Genomic DNA, 22,368 nt, shown 5'->3' with positions numbered 1-22,368 from the left:
CTTTCCTTTTTATGGCTAAATAATATTCCATTAGATGGATATACATTTGATTATTCATTCATCAGTTGATGGGCATTGAGTTGTTTCCATTTGGAGGTATTATAAATAACGCAGCTGATACGGTTTAGATGTTTGTCCCCTGCAGATCTCATGTTGAAATGTAATCCCCAGTGTTGGAGGTGTGGCCTGGTGGGAGGTGTTTTGGTCATGCGGGTGGATCCTTTATAAATGACTTGGTGCCATCCTCACAGTAACGAGTGAGTTATCACTCTAGGAGTCCACGTGAGAGCTGGTTGTTTAAAAGATGCTGGAACTTCCTCCTCACTGTCTTGCTTAGTCTCTCATCTCTCACCACGTGGCATACTGGCTCCCCTTTGCCTTCCTCCATGATCGTAAGCGTCCTGAGTCCCTCACCAGAAGCAGATGCTGGTGCTGTGCTTCCTGTACAGCCTGCAGAACTGGGAGCCAAAATAAGTCTCTTTTATTTTTAAATTACCCAGCCTCAAGTATTCCTTTATACCAATGAAAATGGACTAATAAAACAGCTATGAATGTTTGCGTGTAAGTTTTTGTGTGGACGTGTGTTGTCAGTTCTCTTGGGTAGATCCCAGCAGTGAATTGTTGAGTGATATAGTAACTCTGTCTTTAACATTTTGAGGAACTAACTGTTCTCCAAAGTGGCATTTCCATTCCTATCACTGATGTATGAGGGTTTTAATTTTTCCACATATTAACACTTATTAATATCTGCCTTTTTGTTGATAGCCATCCTAATGAGTGTGAAATGGCATCTCATTGTGGCATCTCATTGTGGTTTTGATTTGCATTTCCAGAAGAACTAAGGATATTGAGCACTATTTCATATATTTATTGGCCATTTGTGTATCTTCTTTACAACCATTTCTCAGACCCTTGTTTGACTTGTCCTTAAATGTATTAAAAGACAAATTATATGCTTAGCTTTTTTTCCTTAATTTTGGCCTGTTCACTTTTTGGCTTATCTTAGAAGTATGCTTTCTTTAAACTTCCTTTCTTCTCACAATTAGTGCACACACACACCCTGATCTTTTTATAATTTAAATTATTTCAAGTAATGTCTCGATTAATGTCATTAATGCTCTGTTGACATTTAATCCAGAATGAGCTCTTCCTACTGCCAAATGAGCTCTTTTTTTGGCACTTTGCTATAATTTATGAGAACTAAAGTAGAGAGTAGACAAGTTTTACTTTTGGACAAGTTTTGCTTCTACATGGAAGGATTTAAAATGATAGCTTGTCATTAGTGTGTGCGACAACAGGGCAAGGCAAGCCAGAAGAGGCAACACGGGTCAAGGTCATCAACACAATATAATGAACCAAAGATCATAGCTGTGGCTGCAGTTGGTGTGAGTCTGGTGGGCGAAAACAAGGTCAGAGTCTTGGGTGTCAAGCTGACACTCAAATATCAGTGATGGGTAAAATTTTGGTAGGAGAACTGTACACTGCCATATAGTGCAACTCCACATTTGACATTTTGAGTCCAGTCTAGACTGGTAGTTTTCAACCTGTGGTCCCTAGGCCAGCAGCATCAGCAGCATCTGGGAACTTGTTAAAAATGCAAATCCTTTTTCTCCACCCCTACTCCATTCCAGACCTACCACTGAAATAGAAATACTGAGAGTGTGACCTAGAAACCTATGTTTTGTTTTACCAGAACGTTTAGAGGTTTTGATTACCCTCAAGTTTGAAAACTACTGACCAAGACTTTTAAGGAGGTGCAAAAGAAAAGGTGGTTGGGGATGACGCCACAGTTTAGGATTAAGTGAGAACACACAACAAACAAGGGTATGGCTGTAACCAAAAGCAAATTAAGCATAGCCCATGCTACATTGCTACCATGGAATTAGCCAACATTCACTTAGCCAGAATTTACTTAATGACTGGTTGTTGGAATAGGAGAGTGGGCCCTAGAATGAAGGAGACCTGATTATTCTGGTGCAGGGAGGTTCAAGGAGAACAAACCTACGTCCTTTCTTGAGGTCTTGAAGTTGCTATCCCTAGTGTATCAGGCATTCTGCTTGTTAAAGGGATCTGTTATATTTTCTTCTTTGGACTTAAATTACTCAGTATAAATAATCAGCCTCATTCCACATGTGTTAATGAACTCCTTTAGAAGGAGGGACCATTTTTTTTTTTTTTTCCTATGTTAGTTAAGGAGGCCCCTGAGCAAAATCTAGAGGGAGGTCTTCTCCCCAAAGAATTGTTTTCGTAGGTCTTTTGCAGTCAAGAACGGTGACAGAGATTCAATTTATGCTGGGTGCAGGGAAACATGGAGTAAGTTGGGTCCATAAAGGTGAAGCAAGGCCAATGTTTTGGGATGGGAAGAACTGGGGTAAGTTACTACGTACAGTGTGGGCGCATCTGGCTCTCACCCTTACTCCTTGTGTGAAGTCATTCATCCAAGTTGGCAAGAGCAGGTCATAGGAAAAATGAGGACGATATCTGGAAGAGTAAGTGGTTTGTGAGAGGGGCCGTCTCTCAGATAGGCCCATAGGCTTTCTCTGGAAGGATGTCAAAAAGCCACAGTTATCAGAAGCTGCAAACACAGCCAGCTATGTCCTAGGAAGGACAGTGCTTTTTCTATCACAAGATAATTCCAAGGGCAATTTTCTGTATTCTTTTTTTAAGTTTGTTTGTTTGTTTGTTTGTTTGTGGAGACATGGTCTCCGTAAAAGAATTCAGATTGGTCTTAAATTCCTGGCCTCAACTGATCCTTCTAACCTTGTCCTCCCAAAGTTCTGGGATTGCAGGTGTGAGCCATGGCTCCCACCCCCTTCTTTTCTAACAGTAGGAAAAAGAAAAATAACTTTTATTTCACTCTGGCTTCTGTGCTTTCTCCAGCTATTTTTCCTATCCGAAGAAGTACACACAAAATACCTATGTGACAAAGCTCCCAAGGCAGAATCCAATGTGACTTTATTTTTCTCTGGCTGTGTCCAGGATCATGGTGACTTGACCCATTTAGAAGAATGCCACCATATGCTGCTAGCAACTGCTGGGGTTTGGCACTTCATAGGCTTTTCAGAACCTAAGAACTAAATGAGGACTCCGAGAATATTCCGTGGACTCTAAGTCCATGGCTAGATTCTCAGGCCGAGAGGATACATTTGGAAAAGGACCAAAGTTGTCTTCATGGTATTCTATACATTGCAAGCCTGTAATCCCAGCACTTTGGGAGGCAGAGATGGGAGGATCACTTGAGACCAGAACTTCAAGACCAGTCTGGTCATCATAGCAAGACTATCTCTTAAAAACAAACAAACAAACAAACAAACAAACAAAAAACAGATATGCAAATTCTCTAAAAAGAACATTAAAATGCAAGAAATAACAAAACATATTTGATTTAATCTTGTGAAAACTTTCATATTGTCCTACCAATAAAATTGTGTATGGCAATTCCTTTAGAATGATTAATTTGGTTGTTTAGCATTTTTATTGTATAGCAGTGTCAAACACACTCTTGCCATTCACTTATTGTATTAGAACTATTGACACTATCCTAACTATTGATCCTTCAGGAGGAGACAAGCAGTAAAACTGTTAAAATTCTATCAAAATACGCTATTGATATCATGTGCTGCGGCTTCAAAACACTGCTCAGCAAGGATGCTTTGGAAAGTAACTCAGCTGCCTAATGTGCTTCTGCTTTAAAATATCTCTGGGCAGCTAAGTTTGTAACAAGGCATATAAATTTAATGTTTAGGGTAAAAATAAATATCCCTTTTTGTCCAAGCAGTTTAAATAGTACTTGTAATTAATGCATAATAATTAGGTATCTAAAAACAACTGGAAAATGTGTAAATCCATGTTTATTTAAAGTGTGTAATATTTATAAAAGATGAGGTATAAAATAAATCTGTCTTAAAACAATGCTGTCATCAGTTCTAAACGAAGCACTATGAAATAGCTAGTTCAAAGTCATGAAAATATTGAATATATTTTTTTCTCCTTTTTTCCCTGTATTTGTGTGTGTGTGTGTGTGTGTGTGTGTGTGTGTGTGTGCGCGCTTTCAACCAGGAATTATATGCTTTTTTATCATGTCGGGAAAATAAAATCCTACCTTTTAACATTAAAAAAACTATGAAGATCTTAGCAATTTCTACAATTCAGTTGTTTGTTAGGTGAGGAATACATTCCTTGTTAAAATATCTATTTGCATATTTCGGTGAGCAATTACATCACTAACGTTCTTTTCTTATTTGAGGTACTCTCCCAAGGAATTGATTATTTGCATTACAAATAAAACCCTGATGAAAATACATAAAATTTGTATGAAATTAGATATTTATATAAGTTATCAGAAAAAGTGTGAAGGCATATGTTAAGTGAATTAAAATCCACTAAGGGCTTGTTATTACCAAGTCTTGACCTAGGCAACAAACAGATTTATATCCAGTAAAAAGGTTGGTAGAAAAAATAATTATATATGACATAAGTAGAAGTTACAAAATAAATAAATAAATTAACCGGGTGTGGTGGCGGGCGCCTGTAGTACCAGCTACTCAGGAGGCTGAGGCAGGAAACTAGCTTGAACCCGGGAGGTGGAGCTTGCAGTGAGCCGAGATCTTGCCACTGCACTCTAGCCTGGGGGCAGAGAGAGACTCTGTCTCAAAAAAAAAAAAAAAAAAAAAGATGTTCCAATCAGAAGAAGAGAAAGAACAACCAGAGAATAAAAATTCTTGGAAATAAAAGCAAGAACAAAAGTTTCAAAGTCAAAGAACGCATGATGGAAAGGAAACAGTTGAAGACTTACTGTACCAGAAGAATGAGTCAAGGAACTACTCTAGAACGTACAGCAGATAAACTATTTGAGAGAAAATCGAAGGAAATGAGATTTGCTCCTAGACGTATGAGCTCACCTATTAAGAGTTCTAGAAAGAATGGAGAAAATGAAAGAGTAGTAACAATTTTATAACTAGGAGGAGAAAATGTCCTGTCCTGAATTAGGCATGGTGAAAGTTCAAAATCCCAAGGATAAAAAATAGTTAGAAAGAATGAATAAGACCTACTATTTGATAATAGTATGGAAGAATTCTAGTCAATAATAATTTAATTGTATATTTTAATATAACAAAAGTATAATTGGATTGTTTATAATACAAAGGATAAATGCTTGAGGGGATGGAGACCTCATTCTTCATGATGTGGTTATTACATATTGCATGCATGTATCAAAATATTTTATGTACCCCAGAAATATATACACCTACTATGTACCCACAAAAATAAAAATTTAAAAATTTAAAAACTGAGAAAGAAAAGAATTTCAAGGATAAATACGAAGTTCATAAAACTTCTGGACAGGAGAAAAAATAAAAGTAAAAAACAGCTTACCTATGGAAGTATAAAAATCAAACTGTCTTTTTCTCACAGTAGACGTGAATGAAGAAAAATATTCAACATTCTGAGAGAAAGAAATAATTGTTAAAAATTAGAAATTGAGTATCTTACATAACAAAAGAAATGAATAGTATTATGGAAGTCTCCAATTTCTTCCCTTTTTATGTTTTTAAACCCACTCTATATTGCACTTTGTCCTCAGGCTTCGACCGTCATGATGGTAAGCTGACTGTGACAGCGAGAAACTATAAACTTTTACACTGAGGAGTCAAAGGTAGAAATGATGGAGATTATTTTCCTCACTCATCTTATTTTGAGAATAAGCGCTTTTCTCAGAAGACGCCCGTGAAACTGCTCCTCCTCACATTCTCTGCCCATTTGCTTCTCACCACAGTCTATCCTTTTCCTTTGCTTCATTTTTCTCCTTAGCACTTGTCACTGTTGGACACACTATGCATTTTACATCTTTCTTGAGAAAAATTAATTTTGAACCTGGAAGCATATATGTCAGAAAAACAGCACTCAGAAATGAGAACAAATTAAAAACATTTGGAAATGCAGTGGCTTAGGAAATTTCCAGCAACAGACCATCACTGAAAGAATTACTCAAGAACATACATCCGCAACACCAAAAAATGAGTTTAAGATTGAGAAGACCAGGCGTCCAAGAAGTAGTAGAAGTAAAGAAACCAGTAACATGTCAGTTCTGACATATTTGGTTAATATGTATAACCGTGAACTTTGAGAGTATAATGATGAAATACTGATTAAATAGAGAAGAATGTATTCCTATCCCATTTATGCACATGGTAAATACAACTAAGTACAAGTACTAGTGATGAGCAAGTCAGAGTTTATCACCTTCCACCTCCCACATGCCAGGTACTCTGCTCGATGCCTTCACATATATTACATAATTTATTCCCTACAACAAACTTGACAAGCAGATATTATTCTATTTTTTAGAGAGGAAGAAAAGTAATTTGCTCTAGTTCACACAGTTAGCGAGTGGAGTGTGCTGTTGGGTTATGGAGACTTGTTTTTCTTGCTCTCTCCTGATATCATGGTGTCTGATAATAATTACACATTCTATTGATCTTTTTTTCCTGATTTTGTTAGATACTGCTGTGTAACATATTTTCCTACTCATACCATATCTTCCCATTTTTAATGCCACTAATTTCTTTCATTATAGTGCCTCTTAAGCCGTTTTAACATATCATCTCAATCACAACGCCATTTCTAAATAAAGAATGAAAATTTGTATTAATTGGCCTGCATCACAACAGTATATTATCAAAGAGCCAGTCACCAGATATTATTTATTTTTGGGTATTTTTTTTCTTTTTAAACCTGATACTCATTATTTAATTTTCAAAGCCTGCATGCCAACATTTCATTCTTGGCATCTGAATTACTGTGGAAAGGTCTCTTGGTTTTCCTTGAGTGTTTTTACGTTAATGGTTTCTACTAAATAATCTCGCAGAGGCACATGTTGACCTCTGTGATCTTAGTCTCGTAATGAATCATGTTTGAAAGGCTTAGTGATACGTTCTCTTCCCCTCACTGATTCTATGTCAGGCCCAAAATAGGCAAAGAAAGGGAAAAGTTAAAAAAGAAAATCTGTCTTGATACTGAAAAAAATAGTTATTTTTTATTGTCCTTTTTTCTTTTTCTCTTAACTAACACTTCTCTTATTCTTGTCCCCTTTCTGCATCTTATTTTTATGTTGAGGATAGGCTCTCAGAAGACCTGACAAGTACTGCAGTAACTCCGACCCCAATTCTATTTCCATTCTATTTCCCTATTTCTGTTACCAACTAAGTCACTTAGAGTCAAGTTCCTTGAAATCAATTTTTACTCTTTTCCCATCCACTCTAAAACTGTTTTCTCTTTTCCCATCCACTCTAAAACCATCATCACAGTTTGCCAGTTCGCCTTTAAGATTCTTGAATGGTCTGCCTCTCTTTTTCATGCCTTTGACTCTGCTTTCATGTCAGCTGATCTCTTCCCTTTTGTAACCTCCAATTCATTCTGCAAAGGAGTAAGCATGAGGAAGTAAAACCACTGTCATGATTTTGCATGGGAATTCATGTTTCCAAAGAATATCTCTTGGCTTTACTCCATGATGTCTTATAGAATTCTTGCTTAAAAAGCTGCTCCCACCCTTCTCTTCTCCATGTAAATCAGTGTATCTGATATCAGCCATGTTGGACTTCTTTCTCGAGTCTTTGCAAACTCTTTAAGAAGTACTTTTCCATTCTCAAGAGGATGGTGGGTAGAAATACCCCAATTATCTCACAGAAGAGGAAAAAACAATTTCTCTAGATTTTGAAGATTGAGCAAAAAACAACAATTGCATTTAGTTAAAATTACTCCTAAAAATCCCTTAACCCAAATAAAAGTGAAATTAGTGACACAGCATTTCATGCTGAGTTCAATACAAATGATTTTCCCTATGGAGTTGAAAGACATCACTGTTTCTTCAAACTTGAGGACCAGATAAAATAGTTTATGATGTTCATTTTGCATTGGAAAAGTAAATATTATTTAATTATTAGATCTGCACAGTGAGAAGCTATAATGCAGCAGTTCTGAAAGTGTCACCAGAAAGTTTGAAAATAGCTCTAGTACACAGTAAACCCATTATCTCTAAAAAGTAGGTGAAGATATTGACTGATCTATTGGGGCCCAGCAATGTAAGCCAACCTGCTCCTTCTCCTGCTCTAACACTCGCTCACTGAGGAAATATTTAAATAAATTGCCCTTATTATTTAAATATTTTATCATTCTCATTCCACTGACACTTTGTTCATATTGTTGAATTTGAATACGTTGAAATCGTAAAATAATGTAACTTCACAGTATAGAAATTTTCACATATTCTTTTGCCTAGAAGTTATGTTAATGTAATTCTTGAAGTAGCCTCTTCTCATTTCTGTTTTCTAAATACAATTGTTCCTTAAGAAAATGAGATGTAGGGCCTGGAGTGAAGATGTAGGGCCTAGGTTTAGTCCAGAGCTGTCCTAGGAGTGGATCAATTTCAGAGATAAATCAGATCCGGTTTATTTTGATGGAGAGGTGGATTCATTATATCTAAATGCCACTTTTTAAATAAATGTGAATAGTGAGCCCATTAATTCCTTCAGAGGATGTCTAGAAAGTCTGTCTTGTTCCATTTTGTGATTTGAGAACCAAAATCCATCTCTAAAACAAAGCAGATTTATTCCAAAATGAGCAATATGCAGATGAGGGAAATGACAGGTTTAGAGAATTCACCTATTTAATCATCTCCTGGAAAAAACAAAAACAAAAAAAAAAAGTAATCACCACACATTTTTTTTTTTTTTTCTGTTTGAGTCTTTGGATAGAATCTCATACCTTTTGTTAAAGAGTGTGACAGTGTTAGAGTCTTATTTCTAAATCTTCCATAGTGCAGTAATTAGGAGATCTTTGATGAGGTTTTGGTGAGTCTTTCTATGAAGAAACAGCTTTTCAGCTCTATAAAATGTATGCTGAATGAGCTGAACCAGTTTAACTAGATGCCATTGCTTGCCCAGTCTAGATTATCCCTTCTACCTCATTGTTTTCTCTAATCCAGTACATCATCTCTGATTAGATTGATTATATCGGGCCAACTTTTATTTAATCACCCACAAATTCACTAATTATCTATGAAGCAACTGTTCCCATAGAATTCTTGGCTTTGTGGGAAACACAGACATAGATTTGTCATGTTCCCTGCAGTGGAAGCATCGAGTCACTACAGGAAAACAGAAATCACAGAATCATGACATTGCAGAATTAGCAAGAATCTTGGGGCTTAGGTAGTCATATCTGATTACCTTGAATGACAGGACATCCCTTGCCTCCTCAGACAGGATGCCATATGATTGGAGAGCTCTGACCGATGGAAACTTCTCAGAAATGTTCATGTTCAAAGTCATATTGATGGTTTATCATAAGTGATATTATAGAGTAACAGAGTTGAAGTGAATTCAAACTTTGTTCATATAGAGGAATTTATGGATCTCATCTTTAAGGAAGCAAAATTTTTCACAGTGTAGGAGTCTCCATGAGAAACTATTTCATAAGAAGGGTTTTCAGAGAAAAAAATAGGGGGGTTCTCCAGAAATGAGGAAACTCCTGGAGTCAGAAAAGCGAAGACCTGTTTGGAGAAAGTCATGGCACTGGCACATAGTGGATTCTCACAAAATATATATCATATAAAGGACAGAATTAATGACTGAGTGGACGATTGCAGGAGAGTCTTTCTTGTCCAGGCATGTGGTGGCACAGGAGTGGTAAAGGAATGCTGATGACAAGCACATGCAACCTCAGCATCAGCCTGCGTGTCCCGACATTGACCCATCTGCATATTTCAGTCCCAGCCTAGATTCTGCATTTGTAGAATTACCCTTGCAGTGGGGACTAACATTCATTCATTTTACCCACAGCATAGAGTCTTTAAAGCCGATTTTCCCCCTCGAAACTTAATAAAATACTGATTTTGCATCTCTCTGAAAAGGCTGCAAGTTGCTCACATCTCTTGAACCAGAACAAAGATCTTATTATCATCTTCCTTGAAAAAGTCCTATTGTCTATTTGGACCTTCACCTCCTCTCACCCCTGCTATTGAAGCACTAGAAATGCCATGCATTTGACTCACTTCCTTCTGGGATGTGTTCTCTTTGGGTGCATTCTAAAGTGACATGAAATGTTGGAATTCTGCAGATAATTCAGCTTCCCACAGTTCCTCTGAGACCCCTCTCTGTTGGAAATAACACTATTGTGATGCAGATGCCCCCAATACCCTGTGGAATCTCAAAACTATCAATGGCTGACCACAGGATATCCCTTTTTCATGAGTTTCAATCTGTGTTATTAAAAATGGGCCCTTACATGTAGGAGTCCAATCTGAAATAGGATACAGTCCCATCAGCAAGGTCAATCTTAAATAGATTTGGGCAGGAAAGGGAGAGCTGATAAAAAATTAAATATGAGCTTTGCCTCTTTCTTTTTTAATATAGAGGATGGCATTTTGGTAGAAATTGATTGAATTGTATTTTATAACTTGGACTTAAAACATCACAGCTTTGAAGTCAATGAAGAATAAAACATAGTATCAGCACATGATGCCCCAAACATAATAACATTATCACAGTCTCATGTAAAAATGGAACCAACTCTCCAGTTGAGCTGAAAATATGCATTTGAGCTTTGGCAGTACATTCTGTATGCCTTTATCAACCGTAAAATGCAAATGTTTAGTTGCTGTGTATGTAACCTTAGACATAGATATCTTATTCAGAGAACCATAGCATCAAGGAGGGTGAGAGAGGTAAACCAAAAGTCCTTTGTAACCAAGACCAGTGAAAAACAGCAATGTGTGAACTCACAAACTCAAAGGAAACTAGATTTTAAAATAACATCTTGAGTTCTAGTTTATCCCAAACTCAATGCAAAGAGTTGAATGACTATAGTCTTTCTGGACATAGACAGAAATCCTTCATGCAGCTGAAGAAATGTATGAGAGAATAATCCGAATTTAGAAAAATGCTGCAGGGCGTGTTGAAGCACACTTTGAATGATATCTTCTGCAGATTGAAAAGGAACATCTTATGGACAATTGATTGTTTCTTGAAATATAACAAAAACAAACTTTGAAAATGTGTATATGAAAACACTGACCTACATGGAAAGAAGAGGCAGCATTTACTTTGTAATGCTATCAGGTGGTAATTCAATTTTCTGTTAACTGAACTTCAAGTATTCTGTTTCAGGTCATAGATTGGTGGTGCTTATCATATAAATTGGCCAATAAGATTTACAAATAGTACCTTTAGCGCTCAGTTTTGTAGTTGCATCTCTAAAAAAGAAAATCAATTTAATTCCATGCATTGGTTTTCTTCTTAAAATTCATGCAATTTGATATGATTGACAGGGCACAGCATTATTATGCAGTCTGTTAGATGGACCGATTATGCTTATGAATACAAGAGTGGAGTGAATGAAAGCAATGTGTAATTGATTCTACACTTGGTCTGACTGTTCATTAACAGTTTGAATGTAGCACAGTTGCTTCTCAAATGGAAAATGATGAGAGCAGCCTATCTGTACTCTCTCATTTGTTTTAAAATTCATTATGCTAATATTTTTTCACAGAATGTTTTTGCTGCATTTGTTTTGCCAAGGATAAGTCTGATTGAATCTTTGTAAATAATTCTACTGCTTTCAATATTTATTTGGCATTTCAATCACATATTTTTCAATTTACACTTTTGGAAATGAAAATAGGCTCTCCTCCACACCTCCTTCAAAGAAAACCTTCTATCCTATCCTCCTTTTCTATGTAATTCAGACTAATTTCCTAGGATAAATAGGAGTGGGGGAGTGCAAGGTGGTGCGGTAGTTATCTCTTCAGAACAAAAAAGCTGATTTACAGACTGATTTCAGAAATAGATGAGCAAAAACAGATTCCATTTGTCTTGCCACACTTTAGTCTGATGAAGCACAAAAGGGCCTGCCATCTCATTTTCCATAGCTCTTCAAGGGGTTGCATTTGAAATGTTGATTAAATGTACAAATTGCATTGCTGTTTTCTTGGCTTTCCTGAGTGCTATAGGAGAGGGCTTCAATGCACAAAGGCTGCTTTTCCTTTCTTGAATTTGGAGCTAGACACTTTAGGGAAATAACATCACTTTCACCGTTCATGGGATGTTATGATGCTGATTCTGTGACAGCCATGCTTGCCCTTTCCTCTGTCCACAGGTTCCTGCCACATTATAAAACAAAAGAACTAAACCAGCACTGTGCCAGTCATTTCTATCTAGGGGCAACAATTGCATTCATTATTCCCAAACTAGATTGTGTTTACAATTAATATTAATTTCGTATTTCAATCTTTGGCTACCTCAGATTTTTATTAAATTAACAGTTGACTGATTGAGATAATAGGTCTGAGAGCTCCATACTGGTAATAGTTTTAATCATCTCAGCCTTTTCTCTGATTTCTTATTTATCTGCCACCTGACTTTGTAGATGGCATTCACCAAAACAAAGTGCCAACTGTCTGGGGCGTCCTGCATTATAGCTGTTTTAAGATATGTCCAATTTTTTTTTTTACTGCTCTTCCCATCAAGAGGTGAGGTCTAGGTCCTTCCACCTGAAAAAATGTGAGATCTTTCTGACAGTGGCAACCAATAGAATATCGTGGTAGTGATGTTGTGTGACTCCAAAGGCTGCGTTATAAAAGGCAACATTATAAAAGGCAACATGGCGTCCACCTGCTGGTATACTTGCTATTAGAGCCCTGAGTTGTTGTTTAAGTTATCCAACTGCTCTGAGGCTGCTGTGCAGTGAGGAAACCCAAACTAGCCCACATGGAGAGTCCTTGAGACCACATGAAGAGAGAAAGATGCCTGTCCAGCCTTTGGCTCCCGCAGTCCTCCACTGCTCCAGTGCCAGCCACCAGTTGACTACAACCAAATGAGAGACCCTAAGCCAAACCCCCTAGCCAAGTCATTGCAGAAGGTCTGACCCACAGAAGCCAAAAGAAATAATAGAATGCTGGTTGCTGTGTTAAACCACCACGTTTTGTAGTAATATGTTGCATATTGCAACAGATCTAACCAAAAAACTAACCAGAATTTGCATGTATACAAGCATGAGGCTAAAGTAATGAGATTCATGATAAACATGCCAAAATGTATATATACAAATGTATGCCATTTGTTTCTTTCAATAAGCAGTCACCTTGAGAGGAACTTACTCATAATCATATTGTCACTGACTGTGATGTTGTCATTGTGATGCTGTCATTATCTCCCCACATTGATCTCTGACTTTGGGCACATTATTCTGTCTCTCTGGATTCCTTGGAAAGTAGGCATAGATTAAATTTTTACACAGTCTTTTTTTAAGCTCTAAAAATTCTTGACAATTGTTCAAAATTCTTTGGTTGTTGAGATAACCAAAGGAGGAGCATAAGAAGTATGCTCTGGCCGGGCGCGGTGATTCATGCCTGTAATCCCAACACTTTGGGAGGCCGAGGTGGATGGATCACTTGAGGTCAGCAGTTCGAGACCAGCCTGGCCAACATGGTAAAACCCTGTCTCTACTAAAAATACAAATATTAGCTTGGCATGGTGGTGCATACCTGTAATCCCAGCTACTCGAGAGGCTGAGGCAGGAGAATTGCTTGAATCCAGAAGGCAGAGGTTGCAGTGAGCCGAGATTGCGCCACTGCATTACAGCCTGGGCAACAGAGCGACACTTTGTCTTAAAAAAAAAAATATATATATATATATATATATATATATATATTATATATATATGCTGCTATCCTGTGTTACCACTTTAAGGGATGTCACACTCAGTTTACATATTAAAATTATAGTAAAACTGTAATAGTAGATGCTAGCCATGTGGGAAAAAAATGTCCTCTTGTTCATCATTTAAACCCTATGTTTATCTGAAAATAATTTTTTAATATAAAGAAATTATTGAGGGTAGGAAAATAAAAGAAAGATATACCTAGGGGAGTCATTCTGTTAAATTCCTTGAAATTATATCTATCTTTTTCTTTAAGAGTATTTTTATATGTGTAATGATATAAGCTCATCTTTGGAAAGCACATTAATGATCTTTAATGTTATAGGGATAGAGTAAATGGGATTCAGGAATATGGATTAATAAATCATATACTCTTTGTTTAAATGTGTTGTTTAATTTTTGAATAGCTAATATATCCACATAACTTGAACATCAAAAAATAAAAGCAGTGAAAAGTTTCCTCCCCATATTCGCCCCCATCTTTCTAGTTTCTGTCACTCCCCTAGTAGGTAACTATTGCTATTAACTGCTAGTTTATCCTTCCAGAGATGTTTTATGCGTGTAACTAAAACAAACCTGTATTCTTCCCTACATTGGTAGAGGAGTTTTTTTTTTTTTTTTTTTTTTCACTAATGGTAGTGTGCTTTTTTGAATTTTATCTTTACATTGTAATGTATCTTGGGTATCTTTCCTTATGCATACATGAAGGCCTTCTTTGTTTTACAGAAGGGTAGTATTTCATAGTATAAATGAACCATCGTTTTACTAACATCGTTTAGTCTGTCCCCTATTGTTAGACATTTAGATGTTTCCCATCTTGCCTTATTATATATAATGTTTCAGGGAATGGCCTGTGTAAATACTATTCTGCATATGGACAAGTATATTATCTTTCGGATACATTCCTAGGAATAGAACTGCTAGATCAAAAGAAGTCTACGTTTGTAATTTTGTTAGATATGATTAAATCATTTTCTCTGGGGATAGTGCCAATTTGCACTTCACTGTATAATCGTGTTTGAGAAACGTGAACCATGATTGATGCTCATTTATCTGGACAAAAATAAATTAGACTTCTTAGAATCTTTAGCTCAGTTCCTGTTAGACATGTACAGAAGGAAATGCACTGGAGAGCTGAAAAAAAAAAAAGCTATTCTGATTTATTCCTTTTTTTGACTTTGAATACTGAAGGCCAAAGAGGAGAGTGACTTGCACAAGGTCACTTAGCTGATTAGTGAAAGATCTGGGACTTATAACCTGTAGTCAGATCTTAGAATTGGTGTTCTTTCCACATGAGTAAAGAGATGATAACTTTCTGTCATTCCTGCCTGTGTGCTGCGGATTCCTTGTATGTGCTGCTGTTGATGATGACATTTACCATTTCTTGAGCCTTCCTATGTATCAGACTTTGAATTTAATACTTCTGTTTACATTATCTTATTTATACCAAGGGATTCAAAACTCATGTGCAAGATAAAGCATTGTCCATAGACTTTGCATCCATGTGTATTACATATATATGTCCACTATGAAGATGCTACTGTGTTTAATAAAACATAAATCAATACAAACCATCATTAAAATTATAATAGCTCTTTGTCTCTAACATGTTCTCAATGGATTTTGAAACCATTATTGTGAATAATTAGTCATGATATTTTGATATTAAAAAGAATTCTTAGAATCAGTGAGCTGCTTAACCATGTTTAAGATCACTTTTAACTGCCCAGATATCATTCTATTTTCCATCCATCTCTATTATAAGGTTAGATAGTAATAATGCTATACAACACAGAAGAGACAACAGAGATAATCTAAACAGGAGATTTATTTTACAGATAAGGAAAAAGGCAAGGACCACTGAAATGATGGGTTAATCTAAGACATGATGACTAAGGGGCTGGAGCAGGAATTCAAAGACAGGCCTCCTGACTGAATTTTCTAACAGAAAATGAGAAACTCAGTATGCAGTAGTTACTATTAAGTACTACGGACAATTACAATAATGAAGGAGATTTCCTGTCCAGCCTCATATTGATTCACCTCCAGCTTTGTGGATCTGAGAGGTCATCATGTTGGTCGATAATAACACTTGATCTTGGATGCTGTAAATTTAATATAGAGCATAAATACAAAGATCAATATTTTAATGCTGAGGAGGCTCATTTATTGCCTGTTTATCCTCAGACCTTTAAATGAAATGGAGAACTAAAGAAATGCAAGGAATAATTTCTCCTAAATTTCATTTAAGTTTTGTAGATGATGATGACTAAAGGAAAGCAAAGGAAAAGTTTATGATGTCACTATTTCCTATGCTTATGGGCTTTTCTCTCTTTCTCTTTCTCTTTCTCTGTTTCTCCCTTATCCCTCCCCTCCCTCCTCCCTCCCTCTTTCCCGTCCTCCCACCCCGCCCCCGTTAATATCTCTAAGCCTCCTCTTTACTTTGCTCAATGTCTTTTATGACTCCAGATAAGAGTCATTTATTCTTGATCTTCTCCATCCACAAAATAAGAGAACCATGGCCATGTCCCGTTGTTCTTTCGTATATTAAGTGTTTGATGTTTAGAAGCAGTGGGGAAGGGGGTAAAAAGCATAGACTTTGCCTTCAACAGTGGGAACAAGAGTGCCAAAATGGCCCTGGAACAACATTTCCCAAAGGTGAAATTGTGGAAATCTAGTCCTATGAGGTGTTCTTCAAAGTACAGGTTTCGATCGTCAACTGGATTTAGGAAACAGAGCATTTTGTATTCTCCTCCTGGAGATGCGCAACTCCTTATGGCATTTTAAATAACAACTGAAGTCTTGCAGTAAGGTAACTGGCGTGATATAATTTCACCTTTTTTTTTTTTTTCAAATTTAATTGACCTTTAAACCCATATCATACCGAACCCATTTGGGGAAATGCTGCTTTATAGAATTGTATGTTATTCTAGTTCAATTTTTCTGCCATTTGTATCCATTAGAAAACTTAGAATATCATAGTTGGGTATAAATAACAAGTAGCCACAAGGGGGGAAATAAAGTAAGGCTAAGCACAATCTCCTTCTTTTATGGATTCTAACATTCACTAAAGAAACTAAAGTACAGTGTTCATATAAATATTTACTACGGTACAGGATTTGCATTGCTTGAATTTATGCAACTCTTGTTTGTTACTTTTGTTACAAAAAAAATGATATCACTGTGTGCTATTTTTTTTCCTGAGTACACCTCAAGCCCCTTCATCCTTCACTTCTATATTGTAGTGGTTCTCACTTTAAAAGTAAGTTTACCTGTGAAACAACATCTGCTTGAGTCTATTAGTGAAGTTTTGTATGCCTCCTTTGATCACATGAGCCCCTCTTTAATATCGGCTGACGAGGGTTTAAATACTGTTTCAGAATTAATCATGGAAACCAATGCTTTAGGTCTTTCCTCAAACATCAAATAGTAGTATCAACATTTAGTAGGCAACCAATAGAGATTTTTCTTTTCTTTTTTCGAGACAGAGTTTCACTCTGTCGCCAGGCTGGAGTGCAGTGGTGCGATCTCTGCTCACTGCAACCTCAGACTCCCTGGTTCAAGTGATTCTCCTGCCTCAGTCTCCCAAGTAGCTGGGATTACAGGCATGCACCACCATGCCCGGCTAATTTTTGTATTTTTAGTAGAGACGGGATTTTATTATGTTGGCCAGAATGGTCTCGATCTCCTGACCTCGTGATCTGCCGACCTCAGCCTCCCAAAGTGCTTGGATTACAGGCATGGTCCACCGTGCTCAGCGAGATTTTTCTTATAGTGACTTATTTGCTGCTATTCAAATGCCATATGCATTTTTTAACTATACCATATTCTTATTTTTGAACACTCTTATTCTTCTGTCATTCTTATTGGAGTTGAGTGGTACTGATTTGTCAACACAAATAATTTCATTATAATATTCCAATTATATTAGATTGAATTTGTCTTTGTGATCAAAGTTGATTAGTTGTTATGATTTACATCAATGAAATGGACTAATAATTCAATTCACCGATAAGACTGGCAAGCAAGAGTTACAAGGCATTTTCAAGTAAATTTGATTAAAATGTGGGGTTTTTCTTCTACTGTTTCTTAAAATGAGGACAGTCCTCTTTCACTACGTTCCTAAAGTTAAAAGTTTATATGTGCATAGAGATTAAAAGAATAGCACACTGGCTTGTTGTATATATAAAAATATCCAATTTTGTGTTTTTCAACATAAATAGGAGTTGAAAAGTATAGATTGCATTAACATGTTTGAATGTTTTAATAATACAATAAAATAGATAATTAACTATTAACCTATTAAAATAGGTATGAACTATTAGCATACCTTATGTAGGTGATGATTGGTAGGTTACACTTTCTAAATTGGCAGGAAAGTTTTGCAGTTATTCTTCTTAAGGTTATTACTGATTATTAAAAATTCTCTTGTCCTTTTTTTTTTCTTTCAGAAACTTGCTTTTCTTTATTGTGTACAATGCCTGAAAATTGCCTTACAAGTAAGCTAGGCTAGCACTGGCTCTTCCTTCCCATGTCAATCTAGATGTTCCTTTTGCAGGCAATTATTCCTCAGTTTATTTCCCACCAAGGATTTGTCTTTTTCCAGGGAACCAATTATGTACATCTTATACTATAATCTGTGTCACTTGAATCTGACCAAAAACTATGAAACAATTCACTGGTTGGGGATTCCTTTCACAATGATCATCTTCTTGGGAAATTGCCTACTTCAGGAGGTTGTGCTACTTAAGATCTTCTACCAGAGAAATATTTGCATCGCCAATGTATTGCTTAGCTTGCTTGTCTCCAGGGTCTAACACAAATACCTAAAATAAACAAAGTATTATTTATGTAAAAAGTGAAAAATACCTTGCTTATCCTCTTTTTCCTTCCTTTTGTATTTACAGATGTCATCCATACTGTAGGGCCAATAGCCAGAGGCCATATTAATGGTTCCCACAAGGAAGACCTTGCAAATTGCTATAAATCATCTCTGAAGCTGGTGAAAGAAAATAACATCCGATCAGTTGTAAGTAATTTTATGGTTTTTATTTCTCACTCTTTTTCAGCCTTTATGCTTTAGAAATCTGTCTTGTCTAAAAAGAGGTAGGAAACCATTTCTAAACTTTTGAGAACTAAGTTTAAGGATCTTAGTAGCCAATTGGGTAATCATGACTCTCCTCTTTGGTGTGCTATAAATATTTACTAAATTTTTCATGATGTTTCAGAATTTAAAACTATAAAACCCAGAACTGGATTTATCTTATCTACTTTTTCCTCTTCATTTTGCCACTTACTTTCCTTTGGAGAAAGTAAATAGTATGGTAGTGGGGTAGTGGCCAGCAGATTTAAAGAAGGAAAATAGCAAATGCTGAGTTTGTTATAATGGTGTGCGTTTAATATATATTGGTTGTATGTTTGGGCATTCTGGAGCTATGTTTAATCTCTATCTACATGCATGAATGTGTGCATGCATTCTCATGCTAGTGTCAGACATGATTTATTTGCAGGAAATTACTCTGCATATGTATTTTAACCTGAATGTTGTTATTCTTTTAGATGTATTTTACTCTTATTAAACTAATATTCTGTAGGTGGTAGCTGGGTATACCACATCTCTTCTAAGTTTTATCAGTAGACAAAGGGAGTTCAGAAAATGTGGATCTAATCTATTTCCTTACCAATAGGCTGAGATGAAAGGAATTCTCTTCTAGCTGGATTTGGAGGTATTTACTCACCTGCTTTTCTTTTGCAACATGTTCTACCTTTATTACATCTCAATTACACCAAGAAAATCAAACTATAGAAAAACACACTGTAAATATCTAGTAATAAGTTAATTTGGCTGGAATCCCTTGGTTGTCCCCCCTCCCCCACAAAGATTATAGCCTCGCTGAAATTGTGGGGCAGAGAAATAGTTAAATACTTGATTTCATAGCAGACTGAATAGATCAGCATTGCTTGATAGTTCACAGAAGTAGTGGTTTTATGATTTGCATGAAGAAACATTGAGAAACAGATACATTTAGGTAACCCTGGATGGTTGCTATACTTTTTGTGCATGATTGTAATTATGAAGTGCATTTTTCAATGCAACATTGGTGAGTCTGCTTGAAATAAGGAAACTTTTCATGACCTAATTATATAGTCCTTTTTAATCTTTGGATAATTATTAACAGAGCTGCATATTTTATTTATCTCTTTGACTTTCTAAAATTTTGTTTGCAAATAGCTCAATACGTGAGATCCTATTCTCTCTTAGAGGTGAAAGCTGAAGTTCAAAGAGAATGGAACAAAGTATACCACAAGACTAGTTGGTTAATTTTGTTCTCTATAGGAAAATAAGAAAAATCAAAACAGGTATGCACATTTAGGGAATAATTAAAATTTTGTCAACATGGCTTATTGATTTAAAAAAGCAAAAGGCTGAAGTGCTTGGAAAATGGATGTGTAGACAAGTTTCCAACTTGGGAAATATGGATTTTGAGACCTGAAGAGAATTTGCTGTCTCTGGATATCACTGGCATCTCTAATGATTTGTTTTTAAAAGCCAAGAAAAAGTAAGAAGGCAGAATTTTGCTAGAAACAGTATAAAAATAACACTCAACCTTTTAATAGAGAAAGGAATCTCTATAATTATCTTAAAACAATCATGTTACTCTACTTGCTACCATTAGATAAGGAATGGAAGAATTATGGACTAAGTTAACTTTTTAACAAATGGCATGCAGATAGGCTGAAGTAATGCTCTTGCAATACTCTAGTCATTCTTTGATAGGAATTAGATCTACCTTAACATCTTTGATGATTATTTTGAAGGACCAATTACATATTATTTGAATGAAATTAGCAGGTGAGGCTGAGCTGAATTCAACCCAATATTAATAAATAAAAATGGAGATAGAAAATACACAAAATGTGGGATGAAATGTCCAACGAAATTGATCATCATGTTCTTGCATGGTAGACTACAGTTGCCATCAAATGTCATGTCTCTTCTACCCATAAAAAAAAAACAAGTATTTTTCTTTTCTTTCTCCCTCCTTCCTTTCCTTCCTTTCTTCCTTTTTTTGGAGTAGATGGAGTTTTCTTCTTTATATGGTATATCATGTTCTTGATCACCATTAAATAAATAATAATGCCAATGTCATCACATTCTGATTATGTAGAGAGAAACAGAAAACTTTCAGAAACATGATTATGACTGGATACATATTTTATAGTATAGGCTTGTATTTTGTCAGCTTATCACAATAGATGGTAGAAATGGTTGATATAAAAAGCCTGGTTATTAGGATGCAAAATAAACTTAACTTGAACTCATTTATATACCTGTCAAAAAGAATTTCTCATAAATCCTTTTATCAGAGTGGCTTAGTGTTTGCTTTGCCACTTATTACTGTGTGACTGTGGACAAGTAATGTCAATATTTTGTAGCCTTGGTTTCCACATATAAAGAATCAGTAAATTACTACTGTTATTGCAGACCTGTCCATCTCATGAGGCTGTTGTTACAGGGATCAGTTGGGATAATGAGTATAAGATAACTGGAAGAATGGAATTCTTTCAAAAGTATTTGACAATGTTACTTCAAATATAAGACATTTTCACACCTTGTGATTTGGCAATTTAAGGAAATATCACTTATTTCTTTGATATCTATTTTGAACACCAGAACTCTAGACATTTACTATGTAATTTCTTGATGTTTTTAAACAACAGGGAAATGTCCAGAAATAAATTAAATATTTGATAGGCACCACTTTTCTGCTAAGGTTAAACCAAAGGCTTTATGGTCACAGCACAGGGTCCAACATATGTGTTCTTATTCTTATTTTACCAAAAGAATAGATTCTTCAAATATTTTTAATGAATGTAAGACAAATAGTATGATAATTTATTTAATAAATATGAGTAAGACCTACTGTGTAACCCAACATTATCAGGTATCTTCCATGACATAGAGAGGATCTGATGGTTGTTTCCTAACAAAATATGCCTCCATCTTATGACCACCTAGACAAATAAATGGACAAGATCATCATGTCCACTGTTTGATTTGAGAATACTCTGTAGTTCTCTCATCACTTTTAAATATCTTCCCAGAGATGCATGAAATTCCATAATTCATGAGTAATTTAGGATGTTAAGGCATTGTTCTTTCTCTGCAATTTTCCGTTAAAATGCAGATACTCATGAGATTAGTAGATAATTAATTTTCTAATACTTTAATATGAAGAAATTTATCAAATTACTTTTCATGTTGACAGGATAGAGTATGATAAAAGTACTGAGCACCTTAGCCTGGGGGAGGAGAATTGGAGAAAGGTCTGAAAGGAGATGGAGAAAAACAGAAGAAGAGTAGGGTATAATTAAATTTCACCTACCTCTCAGTTTTTCTAAGAGGAGATCATTTTTGAATAGTGGAGAGGGAAATGTTATAGTCATACATAATTATCTAGAAATAAGATACTGATTTGGGTGTCAGATGTGTTGTGAATAAAAATTTTTGCTATGAAAAAATACTACATATTTTATTAACTTAGGGGAAAAAATTCATTACATTACTCTCCTCCATACATTCTTTGTGACAGCTGTTTTTTTTCATACCTATCCACATTAGCTTTAGGTGGTAAAAGAAAAAAATAAATT

General features: G+C 35.8%; 1 protein-coding gene across 6 annotated transcripts in view; it reads left to right on the top strand.

Annotated features, from left to right (window-relative positions):
- MACROD2 (mono-ADP ribosylhydrolase 2) overlaps positions 1 to 22,368 on the top strand; it is a 2,180,049-nt gene that overhangs the window by 1,308,895 nt on the left and 848,786 nt on the right. For all 6 annotated transcript variants that reach the window (XM_030915179.1, XM_030915177.1, XM_030915180.1 and 3 more), the window contains one exon: positions 18,624 to 18,745. In XM_030915179.1, the coding sequence (XP_030771039.1) occupies positions 18,624 to 18,745 (122 nt within the window). The remainder of the gene's footprint in view (positions 1 to 18,623; positions 18,746 to 22,368) is intronic.

Source organism: Rhinopithecus roxellana, chromosome 13, assembly GCF_007565055.1.
Source record: "Rhinopithecus roxellana isolate Shanxi Qingling chromosome 13, ASM756505v1, whole genome shotgun sequence".
NCBI lineage: Eukaryota > Metazoa > Chordata > Mammalia > Primates > Cercopithecidae > Rhinopithecus > Rhinopithecus roxellana.
Note: the sequence above shows the minus strand (reverse complement) of the source record. Positions and strands in the feature narration are given on the sequence as shown.